Below are 18,497 nucleotides of genomic sequence, written 5' to 3' on the forward strand. Positions count from 1 at the left end.
TCACAAATATTATATATATATATATATATATATATATACACACACACACACACATAAAGTAATAATAATAATAATAATAATAATACAATTAATTTCACATGTGTTAAAATGCTTTTGCTGATGGCCTGCAGTTCTTCCCTGGTATTGAATTTGAATGAATAAAGTTTTGCTCATGGGTGATATTTCACATGATGAGCTTTGCTGTCAATTAAATTTCTATATACAAACAATGCAAATTACTTTACTTTTAGTAAACATTTGACTAGGTTTATTTTTTTTTATAAAATTACCCATTTACTCATAAATGAGTGGGTAACACTTTACAATAAGGTTCATTAGTTAACATTAGTTAACTACTTTAGTTAACATGAACTAAGCATGAACAATACATCTACAGCATTTATTAATCTTAGCTAACGTTAATTCCAACATTTACTAATGCATTATTAAAATCAAAAGTTGTGCTTGTTAACATTAGTTAATGCTCTGTGAATTAACATGAACTAACAATGAACCACTGTATTTTCATTAACTAACATTAACAAAGATGAATAAATACTGTATTGTTCATTGTTTGTTCATGATAGTTAATACATTAACATTAACTAATGGAACCTTATTGTAAAGTGTTACCAATGAGTGATACACTAGGGACTTTTCTACCAGTTCCAAGAGGTTTAATCAGTGTTTTTTATCACACAGAACAGAATATAGCAGTTATAATGTCAAAATAAATGAATGCACTAAAAGTGCTGAGAAAAATTGTATATGATTCTTTGCATTTCTTAACACATTCACTTTAGCCACCCTTTTGAATTGCTACTCCAAAACTTTTAAATGTATGTTGGAAGAAACGGTTCTTAAAGCCATTCTAACTATTTTTATATTTTAAATGACTATATTTCTAAATCTCTTATGCATTTGCTCTTGGATTAGATTAATGATCAAATCCCACCTTTGTGCAAGATTTTTTATCTAAATGTGTTTATAAGTGTAAAAAGCAGAACAGCAGAAACAAAATATTACCTTTTTTCTGACACAGGTAACCGTGACCTTTGAGTTTAAGAGATTGATGGATTATTTACATGCATTTAACTCAATACATTGTTTATCAAATAGCATTATGTCAGATCTTCATTTATAACCATCTCTTTTTTTCTTTTTTTGTGCCAGCCACATGTACATGTTTTATTGCTTTTCAGTGAATTATGATCTGTGTTCTTGCATCTTTTAAAATGAATTTGCCTTTGCGTGAATTGATCTTTAACAGTCTGATAAATGAGTCAGTCATCAGACAGCAGTGTACATCATAAATAACCAATAAACAAAACACAACGTGCAGTCTCAGAAAGTTAGAAGCCATGTGACCTAAACACTCGCCCTACTTTATACAGGGTGTCACCAACCTCGGCCATTATTTTCCCAGCCCTCTACCTGCTTAATCTTCCCCCCGGCGCCCTGCACCTAAATTTCAGATTGAGTAAGTCCAGAAGCCAGAAAAAGGCATACAAACTTGGAGATGAATTCAGGATTTATGAAGATCATATTTCAGGGTCCGTGACAGCCGAGGATGTTAAAGAGCATTTAATCCGAACAGGTCCCTCTCTTACCCTCTCTTACTCTCGTCTTTACAGCCGGCCGTTTGGGAATCCATCAGTCTTTTCATGGCCCACGCTCATGCGAGTGTCAAGCGGGTTAGCGAGCGTTACTGCCGCAATGAGAGGAGGCACAACTACAGCACGCCCAAGAGCTTCCTGGAGCAGCTGAGGCTTTACGAGAGTCTGCTGGGAAAGAGAGAGAGGGAACTGCATCTGAGACACGGCAGGCTTCAGTGTGGCCTTCAGAAACTCAAGACGACGGCCTCTCAGGTGTGTAGAGCAGCTCATCGCCACCACAGAGTTCGTAACCGGCCAGTGTAGGCTCCTCAAGGCTGGAGTCGTGGAATTGCGAAGGAATGTAGTTACTGCTAGTTAATATGCCCAAGATCACTCACCGAAGGCTGAGGGACTCGTAAACCTTGAGTCTGATAGTCTGATGATTGCTTGCCTTTGTGATATAGGGTTTAGTATTCAAATGTTGCAGAGTTTTACCTGGTAATGGGATCTAGATTAAAAAAAAGTTGCTTTTACAACTTTAATAAGTTGTAAAAAGCTGTTTGTGAGGTCTTGGCGAACTTTGATTATGAGATTAAATTTGATCATTACATTTTGTGTTTGTTGAAAGTGCTCTAAGAAATTTGTGAAATCTTACCTTTAAAAGTATGGGACACATGAAAAATTCTAATTTAAACCTGGATATACGTAAAAAAAAAAAAAAAAGCATTTTTTAAAAATTATAATTTTTAACCAAAAAGTTAATAATATAATATAATTTGAATTAAAAAAATTTATAACATCCAATTAGAATTAGTAGTCGTACACTTTTGGGCCAAATTATGTTTTATGTTTTATGTTTTAGCAGTAAAAACAAAATATATTTAATATTGATTAATACATTTTAAAATGTAATTTATTTCTTTGATGAAAAAGAGGAATTTTAAATTTTCAGTAGCCATTACTCCAACTTCAGTGTCACATGATCCATTAGGAATTATTCTGATATGCTGATTTGGAGCTCAAGAATAATTTCTTATTATTATAAATGTTGAAAACCGTTGTGCTGTTTTTTTAAATTTATTTTTTCAGTAAACTTGAATTAATTCAACAGCATCTTTTGAAACATTATAACAATTTACTGTGACATTTAATCAAATGAATGCATCCTTGCATAATACATATATTACTATCTCCAAAATAAATAAATAAATAAGATTAATAAATAAATAAAATAGAATGGTATTGTACAGTTGAGTAGAAACAGAAACTGTTGCCAGTTTTAATAATCAATTATTGAAGGTAATTATGAATTAATAAGAGGTTATCATATACTAAATGTCAACATTCTATATTTACATCAGGTTGATGATCTGACAGTCAAGCTGAACTCACAGGAAGTGGAGCTGACACTGAAGAACCAGGCAACTGAGGCTCTCATGGCCAGGATCGGCCTGCAGACAGAAAGATTGAGCCAGAAGAGAAAGGATGCTGACCTAGAGGAGCAAAAGGTAGAGCAACCAAAGTCTTACAGCTGGAAGATCTGAGATGTATCTTTACTGAATTTCAACATGGTGCTTTAATATTTCCCCATCACGTATGAGAGTGTTTATTCATCTGCAGGTGGCTGCCATGCAAGCAGAGGTGTCACGAAGACTGAGAGATTGTGAACGTGATCTGGCTAAAGCTGAACCTGCTTTAGAGGCGGCTACAGCTGCTCTGCAAACTCTCAACAAGGTAATATTTAAAATGTACTAAAGAAACCCTTAAAATTAGGGAGAAAAATATTTGTTTAAATATATACATATATTACCGTTCAAAAGTTTTTCTTTTATTCAGCAAAGATGCATTAAATAGATTGAAAGTGACAGTAAATTCATTTGTAATGTTACAGATAATCTCCATTCCAAAGAAAATTCTTGTGAACTTTCTATTAATCAAAGGATAAAAAAAGTAGCATGGTTTCTACAAAATTAAGCAGCACATATCGTGTGACACTGAAAACTGGAGTAATAGCTGCTGAAAATTCAGTTTTGACATCACACAAATGTCATTTTAAAATATTTAAACATAGACATTTTTATATGAATTTAAACATAAATATTTGTAGTGGATGTGCTGCTTTCGAACAATTTCCTTTGGTATGCTGTGTTTTAATGTTTTAATCACAGCGAGGATTGCTTGGCGCTTGACAATTCCGCTTTAAATTGTGTTGTAAATAGCTAAACTCATGTTCTGAGAAAATATTTTTGCACGAATGATGATTATTGATGTGAACTTGACGAAGTCTGACGACTTTGGAACATAGACTGTAATGACAGACATAAGGATGCGCTCGTTGATCAAACAGTCCATTGGCTGGTTTGAACAGGTCCGATGACAGTAGAACCTCTGTTCACAGTTCACAGTTCACAGCTCGCGCACAGACAGTAGCCTAATGATAAACCCTTTCATGCTCTTCCCAATATTGTGACAAACACCAATGGATTTAAAAGATAGAATTTGAAGGAAACTGTAAGATATGCTCGTTTTATTTTCAAAATGTTTTGTTATTGACGCGGTGAGTCAGACAGTTATTTACACTGCAAAAAAATAAGGCCTATCTGTTTCCATTAAAAACTATTCTAAAATATGTGTTTACCTTATAGGCAAAATTGCATACATTTGATTTGTTTAAAACTATTTAAAATACTATTTGGCCAGTGGAAAAGAATGAGAACAACTCTGAAAACTTTCTCTGAAATGTATTTTCAAGGACACTGAATAGCAATGTGATGTCTCAAAAAAGCATTTTTAGGCCTGGTTTCATAGACAGGTCTTAGCCTAAGCCAGGATTAGGCCATAGTCCAGTTAGGACATTTAAGTAATTTTTATAAACATGCCTTAGAAAAAAGCATTACTGGTGTGCATCTTAAAGGGGACATATGATGTTGCTAAAAAGAACATTATTTTGTGTATTTGGTGTAATGAAATGTGTTTATGCGGTTTAAGGTTCAAAAAACACATTATTTTCCACATACTGTACATTATTGTTCCTCCTCTAAAAAAAAATAAAAAAAAAATGTTTCTGCTGAAACGCGTCGATTTTTACAAAGCTCATCGGTCTGAAAAAGGCGAGGTGTGCTCTGATTGGCCATCTATCCAGTGCGTTGTGATTGGCTTAAGCCTTGTCTGTGAAACCGGGGGATAGTCCGTATCTCCTATTTTCCTAACGTATTGTACCCTTAACTGCGTTAAACATGGTGTCACATGGATGGAATATACATATGATATGCAGATGACGTTATGCATAGTAAAACTAGGCGGTGTAAGCTCCATATATGGCTATTTCGGGGAGGAGACTGGGTGGAGATTCATGTACGCACAATCTTCTGCTGACTGGGTATTACAAAGGGAATTTTTCTCAGGTTCTGGCGTATGCATGAATTTATAAATCTGAAAAATTTTGTACGTACGCAAAATCCAGCTTTTGTGCGTACGCACACATTTAGGATGAAATCTACGTGAAGTTTTATACATGAGGCCCCTGGTCTGTTTAGTTCTTCTGTGCCCTCATTTAGTTCATTGTTTCATTAGTGCTCATTAGTTAATTCCCATCACCTGTTTGTCATCAGCTTGCCTGCCTTATTTAAGCTCACTCTTTGGTTCTAGTCTTTGTCCGGTATTACGTTTGAATTGGTGTGTATCACCTCCTCATCTATGTGGATTATCTTCTTCCTGGATACTATTAAACTGCTTGTTGAGTTTATCTTCATCTTCGTGTGCCTTCCTCGACACGACCGTGACACTAGACTGGTCTTATTCAACCAGAACTGGCAATGTTTTCATTTCCTTGCATTTTTCCAGCATTCTTCTCCACTCTCAAAGTTTAACCTTAGCACTTTATATATATATATATATATACAGTATGTATATAAATTGTGTGATGCAGGCCAGCTGTCTTTGATATTACCTAATTATTTATAAATATATGATGGTGTTAACAAGCAGGGATGAACCTATGAAAGTTTAAAAGAGGCATATTTTAAAATTAACATCTGTCAGGACAGCAATAATGTTTCTTTATACGACATAATTGTATTTCTGTAAAGTGTAATATACATTTGTAATTTTTGCAGAATATTGAGTTATGGTCTGATAACTGGTAATTTTAGCAGTAGTGAGCGATATCTTAAGGAACATATCGCAGATATATTTCAATAAAATAAGAATAAAATGAAATGGAAAAGTACCTTTGTGTTTCAAAGTGGAAATGTTGCTATTTTAAAAAGTAATGGCAGGCAAATTTGTGGGAAATATTTTGTCCCGTGCTCCATAAATCACAGCCCAACCTGTTCAAATATTTGTGTCACCTGAGCTTGATGGTTGAAAGGGTAACAATTACTCAATTAGCAGTTCATGAAAGATCTTTTTTTCTTTCTCCTTTGTTTCTTGTAGGTAAATCTGACAGAGTTAAAGACGTTCCCGAATCCTCCCGAGGCTGTGATTAACGTCACCGCGGCTGTGATGGTGCTGCTGGCGCCATGTGGGCGAATTCCAAGAGACCGCGGGTGGAAGGCCGCCAGAGTCTTTATGGGCAAGGTAAAGGCATTGCTATGACAACAACACGCCTCATTCTAGTGTAATCCACAAGCAGCCCTTGACCCGCAGACCCCACTAACCCGGTGTAGTGTCATGAATACACTACATTATGAAAGCACTTGTGTGGAAGAGAATATTAAATACATGTCACATGAGATAGACATGGAAATATTAGGGAAAGGCTGATTTATGAGGTCAAGATGAAGGGGAGGAGATGGCTTTTGAAAGTTTGTTGTGTGATATATCGAATGGATAAAGAATTGGGATGCAAATTCAGAGGTTGCAAGTTGAGTCCTAAAGTAGTGATGACCCAGGAACGCAAAAGGTCATAATTGTGCTTTATTACTTCGTGGGTTGTTCCAGGTCCAGCATTTGTACATTTACTGTACTTTAAGCTGCTATGAATAAAATGTGTGCAATTTAGTATGTACTTAACATTTTGTGTGCACATAATAAAGCATCATAGCTAATAATGTCTAATAATAAGCTAATAATATTAGTTTCCTCTAAATTATAATTTTTTCTCTAAACTAGTTTTGCATTTTTGTTCCTAAATGCACTGAAATGTCTACTCTACAGTTCAAAATATTGGGGTCAGGAAGATTTTTTTTTTTTTTATGAATACATTTATTCAGCAAGGACACATTAAATGGATCAAAATTGACAGTAAAGACGTTTATAATGTTAAAAATATTTATATTGTAAAATAAATGCTGTTCTTTGAAACTTTATATATTCATAAAAGAATACTTAACAAATATATAAAAAAATTTAATTTAATCACCAAGGCTGCATTCATTTGCTCCAAAATACTGCAAAAACAGTAATATTAAACAGCAAAAGTAATAAGATATTAAGCCTTTGTAGCATTATAAATGTCTCTATTGTCACTTTTGGTACATTTAATGTGTCCTTGCTGAATACAATTATTAATTGCTGTAACTTCTTTCCAAAAAATAAAAAATATAATAATTTTTTTAAATAAATGCTTTTTTTTTACTTTCTATTCACCAAAGAATCCTAGAAAAAAAATGCTGTTTTCAACATTGATATTAATGACAGTATGTTTCCTGAGCACCAAATTTACATATTAAAATGATTTCTGAAGAATCATGTGACACTGAAGACTGGAGTAAAGGAATAAATGTTAAATATATTCAAATTAAAAATGGCGTTTAAAACTATTAATATATTATTAATATTAATAATGATTAATCATATTTCACAATATATAGTTATATCATATTGTTCACAGTATTATTTACTGTATTTTTGATCAATTAAATGCAGCCTTGGCGAGCATAAGAGATTTCTTTCAAAACCGTTAAAGAAACCTTACCGACCCCAAACGTTTGAATGGTAGTGTATTTTATGCTTCTACAATATTTTGTACATTTTTAATAAAGGCAAACATCATAGGCTTATGTACATATGATATAATAACACTGTTGTTCTTTAGGTGGATGACTTTCTGCAGGCCCTGCTTACTTATGATAAAGAGCACATCCTTGAGTCCAGTCTGAGTGTGCTGAAGCAGGAATACCTGAGAAACCCAGAGTTCCATCCCGATCACGTCCGGACCAAGTCCTACGCAGCTGCTGGCCTCTGTGCGTGGGCCATCAACATAGTGCGCTACTATGAGGTGAGGGAGAATGTGACGAATGAGACAAAAAACACATAAAAGTATTTGAAATATTAATATAATATAATGCATATATATGCGTATATAATGCGGTTTGAGGTATTTAAATTCAATTAATAATATATTCTTAAAGCAATAAGCCCCAAGAAGCCGTGGTTTACAGTGAATTTGTTACAGCTAAGGGGTGTTGTTAGGCACGATGTGAAGCGGAGTGCCTAAAACCCCCTTAGCTGTTATAAATTCACTGTAAACCACGGCTTCAAGCGGTTTATTGCTTTTATAAAACGGTTATTCCATATACGTAGTAAGGTTTCACAGAATAAAACGGAGCAAATAAAGTGTAATGATATAAATAAAAACAATATTCTTCCACCAAACAATGTAGTTCCCCAGAAACAGTTGTGGTTCCAACAAAGTGGTTGCCGAGCAACACACAGAAGTAAACAAAGGTGCATGTTTGTAGTGTAATTTACAACAGTTTCGAACGTGGCTCGACCAATCGGGATCAAGGACCGGAACTTTCCGTTTTATAAATACATTTTTATAACATTTTAAAAATTTGTTAAAATTACATGTTTAAGAAAAATCTAACTTTCTAATAAAGAATTATAAAAATAATGAAAAATATCTTTGGGACATATTTTGAAAATGTTAACCACTACCTTTCTTTAAGTTCTTAAACCTTTCAGCTTTAAAATGACAAACAATCACTTATTTCAAGAATTTATTTTCATTTATTTATTTTAATTTGATTTTTGTTTATATTTGAAATTTGAATGGAATTTAAATTGTATTTAAATTTTTATTTACATTTATTTTATTAACGCCAATTAAACTTTAATAACATTAATAAATAAAAACGCTAAATATTACATCTAACTTAAAAAATGCATGTGAAATGTTTTGAAAATATTAAGCTGTAACTTTCTTTAAGTCAAAGAGGTTTGTAGCTTTAAAATCAAAACAATCATTTATTTCAAGAATTCATCTTTTTATTTTATGTGTAAAGAAAGAGAATGTTTGTTGTGTTTTTCAGGTTTATTGTGAGGTTGCACCAAAGCGTCTGGCTCTGGCACAAGCCAATACTGAACTGGAAACTGCTACTGCAAAACTACTCAGTGTTAGAAAGAAACTGGAAGTAAGTGAAACACAAATACAGCACGATTAAAAAAAAATTCCATCTGTTCACCATAACCATTCAATAATATTCCATATTAAGATATAAAGTAGTACTATCTCATAGTGGCTTTGTACTGACAGGATCTGGACAGGCACCTGCAAAGCCTAACAGCTCAGTTTGAGAGGGCGGCGGCTGAGAAACTGCGCTGCCAGGAGGAAGTGACACGCACCAGCCAGACCATTGAGCTGGCCAATCGGCTGGTGGGAGGCCTGCAGGTACTGGGCGGCTGTGAGAGGAGAGGGTCTGAGTTTAGGGAAGCGCACTAACAGACCTAATCTCAACATGAGTTTGGCTTGATTCGAAGGGGAGGTGGCCATGGCTTAAATGTTTGGCCAGACGCTCAGATTGAGCGCTCGGAAGGAAGGGGCGCACCACGGCAAATGCACCATTGATCTGGGCAAGGGGCTAGATGGCTGTAGGCCAGTTCAGGACAGCGAAACAAGAAGGGCATATATTCATCTGCTATCTGTTTTCCTGAATGAGGCGATCAGGGTAATTGGTTTATGAGGGATGAGCTGGATTTGTGTGCACATGCCCAACTTGAAAAAATAAACTTTAAATAGTTTTCCCTTTTTCAGTCCCCGTGACATTGGTCATATATATCCCGGTGAGATTATCTAAAATCTTTACCGCCGTTAATGCAAAAAATAATAATAGCGTAATGTTTCTTTTAGCGCTTTTATTTAAAATGTTCGACTTTCTTATTCGGAGAAATGAATAGGGCTACAATGGGACAGCTTGGCTTTTAAAAATATCAAGACAAATGATTTGTCTTTATGCCATTGACCTGGAAGCAATAGTGTTTAGACTAATAAATCAGGCCGTCTATATGTAACCATTAACTTACCTCAAAGCCTTAACAGCTGTTGGAAATTAAAAACGCTTCACCCAGGACTGAGTGATATTCCAAGCAATCCATAATGCATTAGGCAAAAATGATAGTGATTTTTAACTGTCTGAGAATTTATTATGCGACATGTTCTAGAAGCTCGGCCCCTGCAAAGGCGATGTCAGACAAGATTTATCGTTGCGGGAGCATCTCTGCGATATTATTGAAGTCTTAAATGAGTGCTAAATTGATGCTGAGTGAAAATGTAACTAAACTTTCAAAGCCAGTTTAGGTGAATTGTGACTGTATACATTATCGCTCATGTTCTGTCTGTGTTTATGATCAATTGGGAGGAGAGAGACAGCGGATGGGTTAAGAGTGAGGTTTATATCTGGGTCTGAAGGCATAACTTTAAGTGTTTCTTCTCTTTCTGTCTCAGTCGTTTTGTCTGAATATTACTGTGTCGTATTTGCATATAAATGTACACTACCGTTTAATACTTAGGGTTGATAAGTTTTTTTAATGTTTTTGAAGTCTCTAATGCTCACCAAGGCTGCATTTATTTGATCACAAATACAGTAAAAACACAAATATTGTGAAATATTATTACAGTTTAAAATAACTGTTTTCTATTTTAAAATATAGTTTATTCCTGATAGAAAAAGTTGAATTTCAAGCAGCCATTACTCCAGTCTTCAGTGTCATGTGATCTTTGAAAAATCTGATTTGGTACCGAGCAACACACAGAAGTAAACAAAGGTGCATGTTTGTAGTGTAATTTACAACAGTTTCGAACGTGGCTCGACCAATCGGGATCAAGGACCGGAACTTTCCGTTTTATAAATACATTTTTATAACATTTTAAAAATTTGTTAAAATTACATGTTTAAGAAAAATCTAACTTTCTAATAAAGAATTATAAAAATAATGAAAAATATCTTTGGGACATATTTTGAAAATGTTAACCACTACCTTTCTTTAAGTTCTTAAACCTTTCAGCTTTAAAATGACAAACAATCACTTATTTCAAGAATTTATTTTCATTTATTTATTTTAATTTGATTTTTGTTTATATTTGAAATTTGAATGGAATTTAAATTGTATTTAAATTTTTATTTACATTTATTTTATTAACGCCAATTAAACTTTAATAACATTAATAAATAAAAACGCTAAATATTACATCTAACTTAAAAAATGCATGTGAAATGTTTTGAAAATATTAAGCTGTAACTTTCTTTAAGTCAAAGAGGTTTGTAGCTTTAAAATCAAAACAATCATTTATTTCAAGAATTCATCTTTTTATTTTATGTGTAAAGAAAGAGAATGTTTGTTGTGTTTTTCAGGTTTATTGTGAGGTTGCACCAAAGCGTCTGGCTCTGGCACAAGCCAATACTGAACTGGAAACTGCTACTGCAAAACTACTCAGTGTTAGAAAGAAACTGGAAGTAAGTGAAACACAAATACAGCACGATTAAAAAAAAATTCCATCTGTTCACCATAACCATTCAATAATATTCCATATTAAGATATAAAGTAGTACTATCTCATAGTGGCTTTGTACTGACAGGATCTGGACAGGCACCTGCAAAGCCTAACAGCTCAGTTTGAGAGGGCGGCGGCTGAGAAACTGCGCTGCCAGGAGGAAGTGACACGCACCAGCCAGACCATTGAGCTGGCCAATCGGCTGGTGGGAGGCCTGCAGGTACTGGGCGGCTGTGAGAGGAGAGGGTCTGAGTTTAGGGAAGCGCACTAACAGACCTAATCTCAACATGAGTTTGGCTTGATTCGAAGGGGAGGTGGCCATGGCTTAAATGTTTGGCCAGACGCTCAGATTGAGCGCTCGGAAGGAAGGGGCGCACCACGGCAAATGCACCATTGATCTGGGCAAGGGGCTAGATGGCTGTAGGCCAGTTCAGGACAGCGAAACAAGAAGGGCATATATTCATCTGCTATCTGTTTTCCTGAATGAGGCGATCAGGGTAATTGGTTTATGAGGGATGAGCTGGATTTGTGTGCACATGCCCAACTTGAAAAAATAAACTTTAAATAGTTTTCCCTTTTTCAGTCCCCGTGACATTGGTCATATATATCCCGGTGAGATTATCTAAAATCTTTACCGCCGTTAATGCAAAAAATAATAATAGCGTAATGTTTCTTTTAGCGCTTTTATTTAAAATGTTCGACTTTCTTATTCGGAGAAATGAATAGGGCTACAATGGGACAGCTTGGCTTTTAAAAATATCAAGACAAATGATTTGTCTTTATGCCATTGACCTGGAAGCAATAGTGTTTAGACTAATAAATCAGGCCGTCTATATGTAACCATTAACTTACCTCAAAGCCTTAACAGCTGTTGGAAATTAAAAACGCTTCACCCAGGACTGAGTGATATTCCAAGCAATCCATAATGCATTAGGCAAAAATGATAGTGATTTTTAACTGTCTGAGAATTTATTATGCGACATGTTCTAGAAGCTCGGCCCCTGCAAAGGCGATGTCAGACAAGATTTATCGTTGCGGGAGCATCTCTGCGATATTATTGAAGTCTTAAATGAGTGCTAAATTGATGCTGAGTGAAAATGTAACTAAACTTTCAAAGCCAGTTTAGGTGAATTGTGACTGTATACATTATCGCTCATGTTCTGTCTGTGTTTATGATCAATTGGGAGGAGAGAGACAGCGGATGGGTTAAGAGTGAGGTTTATATCTGGGTCTGAAGGCATAACTTTAAGTGTTTCTTCTCTTTCTGTCTCAGTCGTTTTGTCTGAATATTACTGTGTCGTATTTGCATATAAATGTACACTACCGTTTAATACTTAGGGTTGATAAGTTTTTTTAATGTTTTTGAAGTCTCTAATGCTCACCAAGGCTGCATTTATTTGATCACAAATACAGTAAAAACACAAATATTGTGAAATATTATTACAGTTTAAAATAACTGTTTTCTATTTTAAAATATAGTTTATTCCTGATAGAAAAAGTTGAATTTCAAGCAGCCATTACTCCAGTCTTCAGTGTCATGTGATCTTTGAAAAATCTGATTTGGTACTCAATAAACATTTTTTACTATTATTAATACACAAAATACTCAACTGTGTTGCCTAATATATTTGTAGAAACTGTGATATTCTTCATATTTCTTTTATGAATAGAAAGTTCTTTAAAGGGGTCATCGGATGCAAAATTCACTTTTACATGTTGTTTGAACTGGTGTCTTGGCAGTGTGTACACAACCTAAAATCATTCCTGTCTGTGTGATGTCACACTGGCAGGCCCCTCCCACGATAGCTGATTGACACTGGCGTTTCAGCAAAGACCCGCCCTGAGTGAGCTGTGAACAGTCCGCCATTGTTTAGACGCCAGAGCAGGTGTAGACATGAATGTCTTGTAAGCGATTGAGGTGTTTTTTTGTTGGATGTAATAATGAACATAGCAGTCGTCATTTACTCCCGACATCTGAGCCGCTGAAGACGCAGTGGATTACTTTTGTTTTTGAAGGGAATGCACCCCCCAATCTACCTAAATGTGTGACACACAGCGGGCTAGAGTGAGCGGAGGCCGGCGGGCTTGCGGCCACCACATGTGACAACCGCTTCGTCCTGGACTCCGCTTCATCCATGGTGAAAGCCGATCCGGCGATCCACAGCGTGAAGTTAATGTATTTCCTCAGCGACCAGCACGGATCAGCTCTAGGCATGACGAAACACACAGCTTTCACAACGAAACACACAGCGTCTCCACAACATGGCGGAAGCACCAGCAGATACTGCTTTCTGTGATCGGCGATCGGTGATCGGCCTCAAAAATCCTGATCGGAGCACCCCTAGTTGTTTTACACTACCATTGAGAAATTTTAGCCAAAGTATGTTATAGACTTTTCATTAAGACCCTAAAGTATCATATCAACTTGTGGAAAATGGGCATCCTCTTTAAGATTTGCTCAATTTAATGCATTCTTGCAGAATAAAAGTATTAATTTCTTTCATAAAAAAATGATATTTTACTGACTGGTGGTGATATTTTACATTGTGACATTACTTTATTTTCATGATTAAATTTAGAAATGTAATGATGGAAAAGCAAAAATTCTTATTCTCATTACTGTAATGCAAAAAAAGGTAAGTATTTATACATCATGATTTTATTTGTCAAACTGCCTTTTTTATATTGAAATAAAATTATTGTAATGTTCAAAAATATAAATATAAAATATACAAAATATAATATATATATATATATATATTTATATATATACTGTATATATATATATAACTACAAAAATAAAAAATAAAAATAATAAAAATCTTTTAGCTAGTGGTCATTTTAATTTATTAATGAAATAACTAAAACTAAACTGAAATAAAAATGAATAAAAAACTACATAGACATAAAAAAACACTGGTCACAAAATTTTAACTGGTATTAAAATGAAAACCAAAAATATATTTCAAAATGCTAATAAAACTATAGTAGTATATCTGCGTGCACATTTGGGCGGCATTATGCTAATATTTCCACATAGACGTGGAACGTAGACATGTGGGGGTGTGTTGGAACGAGCTGTTTTAGGTAGGCGTGGTTGACTCTTAACTTTTATAAAGATTATCTCTTTGGATTTGAGACTTTAGTCTTTGCAACTTTACAGATCTTCTTTATGCACCAAGAGCTTGTAACACTCCAAAGAGAAAGGAAAACTTGAAATCGCATCATATGACCCCTTTAAGTTAGATTCACCCAGACATTTTCTCACTGTAGGCAGAAAACGTGCGTTGGTCGGAGGGACAGCTGGAGCTGGAGTCTCAGCTGAAGACTGTGTGTGGTGATGTGCTTGTGGCTGCTGCTTTCGTCTCTTACGCTGGATACTTCACACAGCCGTATCGTCACCAACTCCTTCACGACATACTCATTCCTTTCCTCCGAGAACTCCAAGTATGATTCCTGCTCAGCCTGTCCATTATTTGATTTATATAGTGTTTTGCATTTATGTAATTCTTAGCCACATGAATATTTTATTTAATATAAATTTGATGTTAAATTTCATGTTACGGCTTTTGCCAACTCTTGTTTCAGTTGTCAAGGTTAAGAGTGTTTTGGATCATTGTTTCTTCCTGAGCTGTCTACTGTAAAATCCTGTTACTGTACTACTGTGTCTGCACTCCAGTGGAGCGTTGAATTGAATAGCATCACTGCCTGTCTTCCTCTCCTCACACCTCGCGATCCAGACCCCTATCCCGCTGACAGACGGTCTGGACCCTGTACTTACGCTGACTGACCAGGCCACCGTGGCAGGCTGGCAGAACCAGGGCCTGCCAGCTGATCGGCTGTCCATTGAAAATGCAGCCATCCTGATGGCCAGCCAGTGCTGGCCTCTGATCGTGGATCCTCAGCAGCAGGCCACCAAGTGGATCCGAAATCTGTACGGGCCCAACCTGAGGGTGCTGCAGTATGGCCAGAAAGGGTGAAGTGATTTTAGTTTGGACAAAGATTATTTATATGAAATAATATAAAGAAGTCAATGAGGCTGACTTGTCTTGTCCTGGACTGTTAATGTTATCATACAGGTATCTGGATGTTATTGAGCAGGCTTTGGCTGCTGGTGAGGTGGTCCTGATTGAAAACATGAAGGAGAGAGTGGACCCTCTTCTGGAGCCACTGCTAGGAAGGCAAACCTTAAAGAAAGGAAGGCAGGTTTAACCATCTCCGTGATTTTTACTTATTTTATACCACTGATTCTCTCATTGAGTGTATTGCAGTAAAAATTGCTCAGAAAAATGCAGCATATTTTAGCATACAATCTTTACTGAGCTCTTAAGAGCCCCATTTTGTGCTCAGTTTTCAGTATGAGAACTAGAATGGAAGATGAATTAGGGTTGTGTGATTTGAATAGAGGTGAAGGCAGCGGTATTGATTCTGCACTCACAGAAGCTGATAAATGTGCATTTGTTTGCTCTTTTTCTTTATGTGTGTTGAATACGGATCAGTTTTGGGCAGCCAGTGTTGTGTTTTAACCCTGAGACAACAATATACTAATATATATATATATATTAGTTTTTTCCCCAAAATATATTAAATTATATTATTTTTTTTAATCAGTTAGATTATTTAATCTCAGTTTTTTTTTTCTTTTTTTACAGTACAGACAATAATATGGGGTCTTTGTTCTGTTTTTTTTGTAGGTTTTTGTTTTTGAATCTGAATGAAAACTAACTAGAAAACTAAATGATATCTATATAATATAATTATTTGGTTTTTGTTTTCTTGTTTTATACTACAAAAGCGGAAAAAAACTATGCCAACACTGTTACCAAAAACCTATTATTTTTAATGAACTTTGATTAAAAATATTTTATTTACACTCAGTTTTCTCTCAATCTGAACAAAGTTGAGCTAAACCAGTTTGTCACTAGAGAGATCGTAGTCTAAAATATTTATAAATCAGTAATGCCTCAATTTTACTGAATGAGTAAACATTTTCAGATTTCTCAATGAATGTCTATGCATTTGGGTTGCTTGATAAAGTGTACATGAATAGTAGAAGCTATTGTTAACTTCACATTTATATTCTTCAACAGAATAATTAAAATAATCAGTGTTTATCAGGTATTTCTAGGATGTGTGAATAGATGCAACGCCTCATCTGTTATTCTTGTTTTTCCAGCGTGCGGAGTTATTAATTTCTCAGCTCTTATTTATCTCTTTCTAGTCTTTTGTCCTTGTAGCATTGTACCATGGGGACACCTACATTCCCCCTCTTTTGACCCATAACTGTGGCCCGATGTTTAATTTGATTACAAGTTTATTCCAGCACCTGACCCACGCACCGGTCCGTTCCTGTGATTAATCCGGCCCGGCCACGGCAGCCATGATGGATCTGGTGCGGTTTCTCGGCTGAAGTTCATTAATAATTGGAATGTTGCAGAGTGTGAAGTAATGAATACTAATTATTCCTTTCATGTCTGACGGAGGAGCATGAGCCAATCCATCAGCTGGGACTTTAATTTGGTGAAGTAATGGTTCTATCAATAGTACATTAATTCCATCTTTTGAAGAAATAGAGCCGGAGCGGACCCGGGCCTTGGCGAAACCTTTGGCATGAGAGTTGTTGCCGCTGGCTGACAGGCACAGGGTAATTAGGGAAAAATTAAAAGCCGCCACTTTGGCCAGCCAGCCTTGATTTAATTGAAATGCAGATTGGGATAAATATTGGCTGCTGGGAATATCATCTTCCAGTTTTATTTAACGCCTTTGCCTGTGGTGGCTATTGGGAGCATTAGTCATGCTTTTCTGTTTGCTTCAATTAGATATGTTGGTGAAACTGGTGTCTAGTACGGGTGGAATGCGCTTTCCGGCTCTTTGCGTAAATGGCAAGCTTTTTTCACAGAGCGCTGTTTAGTATCATTTAGTGTAGTCACATTCTGAATTCATAACACAGTGTGGTGTTTCTACAGGTACATCAGACTGGGTGATAAGGAGTGTGAGTATAACAGCGGTTTCCGTCTCCTGCTGCACACTAAGCAAGCCAACCCTCACTTCCCCCCGGAGCTGCAGGCCCAGACCACACTTATAAACTTCACAGTGACCCGCGCTGGCCTGGAGGAGCAGCTACTTGGCGAGGTGGTCACGTATGAAAGGCCTGAGCTGGAGACGATGAAGGTCAGTTACAGACGCTTCTCATAATGATCTCACATTATATAAAGAGCTAAATAAATTAGATTTGCATTTCCCAAAGGCAATAAAAACATTTTTAAGTCCTACCTCTGATCGCAAGCAGTTTGTTGTGATGGGTGGTTGCAGGTCTGAGGTCGGTGTGGTGCACTCTGGTGTTCCCCAGCAGTGTTGGGGTAACTCATTACAAGTAATGCGAGTTACATAATCAGATTACTTTTTTAAGTAACTAGTAAAGTAATGCATTACTTGTTCATTTAGAAGGAAATATCTGAGTTACTTTTTCAAATAAGTAACTCCGGTTACTTTGTTTCCATGTATTGACTGACAGCTCTGGTGTTGCCATGTTGAGAGAAATCAGGAGTAATGACAAGACTGAAGTGATGCTTATTGGTTCACCTCACCAGTTGCACAAAGCAGAGTCCGTAACCTTAAGTGTGGATGGCTCTGCTTTACAGTTTCAAACTAAACTAAAAAATCTGGGGGTGATATTTGACGCCAATTTGATCCGCATGTTCGTAATACAGTCAAAGCATCTTTTTTTCATCTCAGAAACATTGCCAAGTTACGTCCCATGTTGACTTTTTCTGTGGCTGAAAAATTAATCAACACTTTTGTTTTTTCACGTATTGATTATTGTAATGCTTTGCTGGCTGCAGTTTCAAAAGCTACCCTAAGTGAATTACAGTTGGAACTTGGTACAAAATTCAGCTGCTAGAATTCTGACTAGGACCAGTGCAAGGGAGCACATCACACCTATCTTGGAAAAAATGTCACTGGCTTCCTGTTAGTTTTCGTATTGATTTTAAAATTCTCATGCTCACTTATAAGGACTTGAATAATTTGGCTCCTCAATGTTTGTGGGAGCTTTTAACCCCCTACGCCCCTACACATGTTCTATGCTCTTCTGAAGCTGGTCTTTTAACTGTTCAAACAACTCGGCTAAAAACTATGGGTGATCAGGCTTTCTCTTCTTTGGCTCTTAAATTGTGGAATTCCCTGCCC

General features: G+C 36.0%; 1 protein-coding gene across 1 annotated transcript in view; it reads left to right on the forward strand.

The window, feature by feature from the left end:
- Window positions 1–18,497, forward strand: part of LOC107685550 (dynein heavy chain 11, axonemal) — an 80,958-nt gene that overhangs the window by 48,111 nt on the left and 14,350 nt on the right. Inside the window, exons 57-67 of the mRNA XM_016482173.1 lie at window positions 1,635–1,868; window positions 2,957–3,103; window positions 3,216–3,329; window positions 6,030–6,173; window positions 7,633–7,815; window positions 8,852–8,953; window positions 9,076–9,210; window positions 14,583–14,756; window positions 15,050–15,285; window positions 15,389–15,511; window positions 17,276–17,480. Coding sequence (XP_016337659.1) covers window positions 1,635–1,868; window positions 2,957–3,103; window positions 3,216–3,329; window positions 6,030–6,173; window positions 7,633–7,815; window positions 8,852–8,953; window positions 9,076–9,210; window positions 14,583–14,756; window positions 15,050–15,285; window positions 15,389–15,511; window positions 17,276–17,480 — 1,797 coding nt within the window. The remainder of the gene's footprint in view (window positions 1–1,634; window positions 1,869–2,956; window positions 3,104–3,215; window positions 3,330–6,029; window positions 6,174–7,632; window positions 7,816–8,851; window positions 8,954–9,075; window positions 9,211–14,582; window positions 14,757–15,049; window positions 15,286–15,388; window positions 15,512–17,275; window positions 17,481–18,497) is intronic.

The sequence above is a fragment of the Sinocyclocheilus anshuiensis genome, unplaced genomic scaffold, assembly GCF_001515605.1.
Source record: "Sinocyclocheilus anshuiensis isolate Anshui unplaced genomic scaffold, SAMN03320099.WGS_v1.1 scaffold185, whole genome shotgun sequence".
NCBI lineage: Eukaryota > Metazoa > Chordata > Actinopteri > Cypriniformes > Cyprinidae > Sinocyclocheilus > Sinocyclocheilus anshuiensis.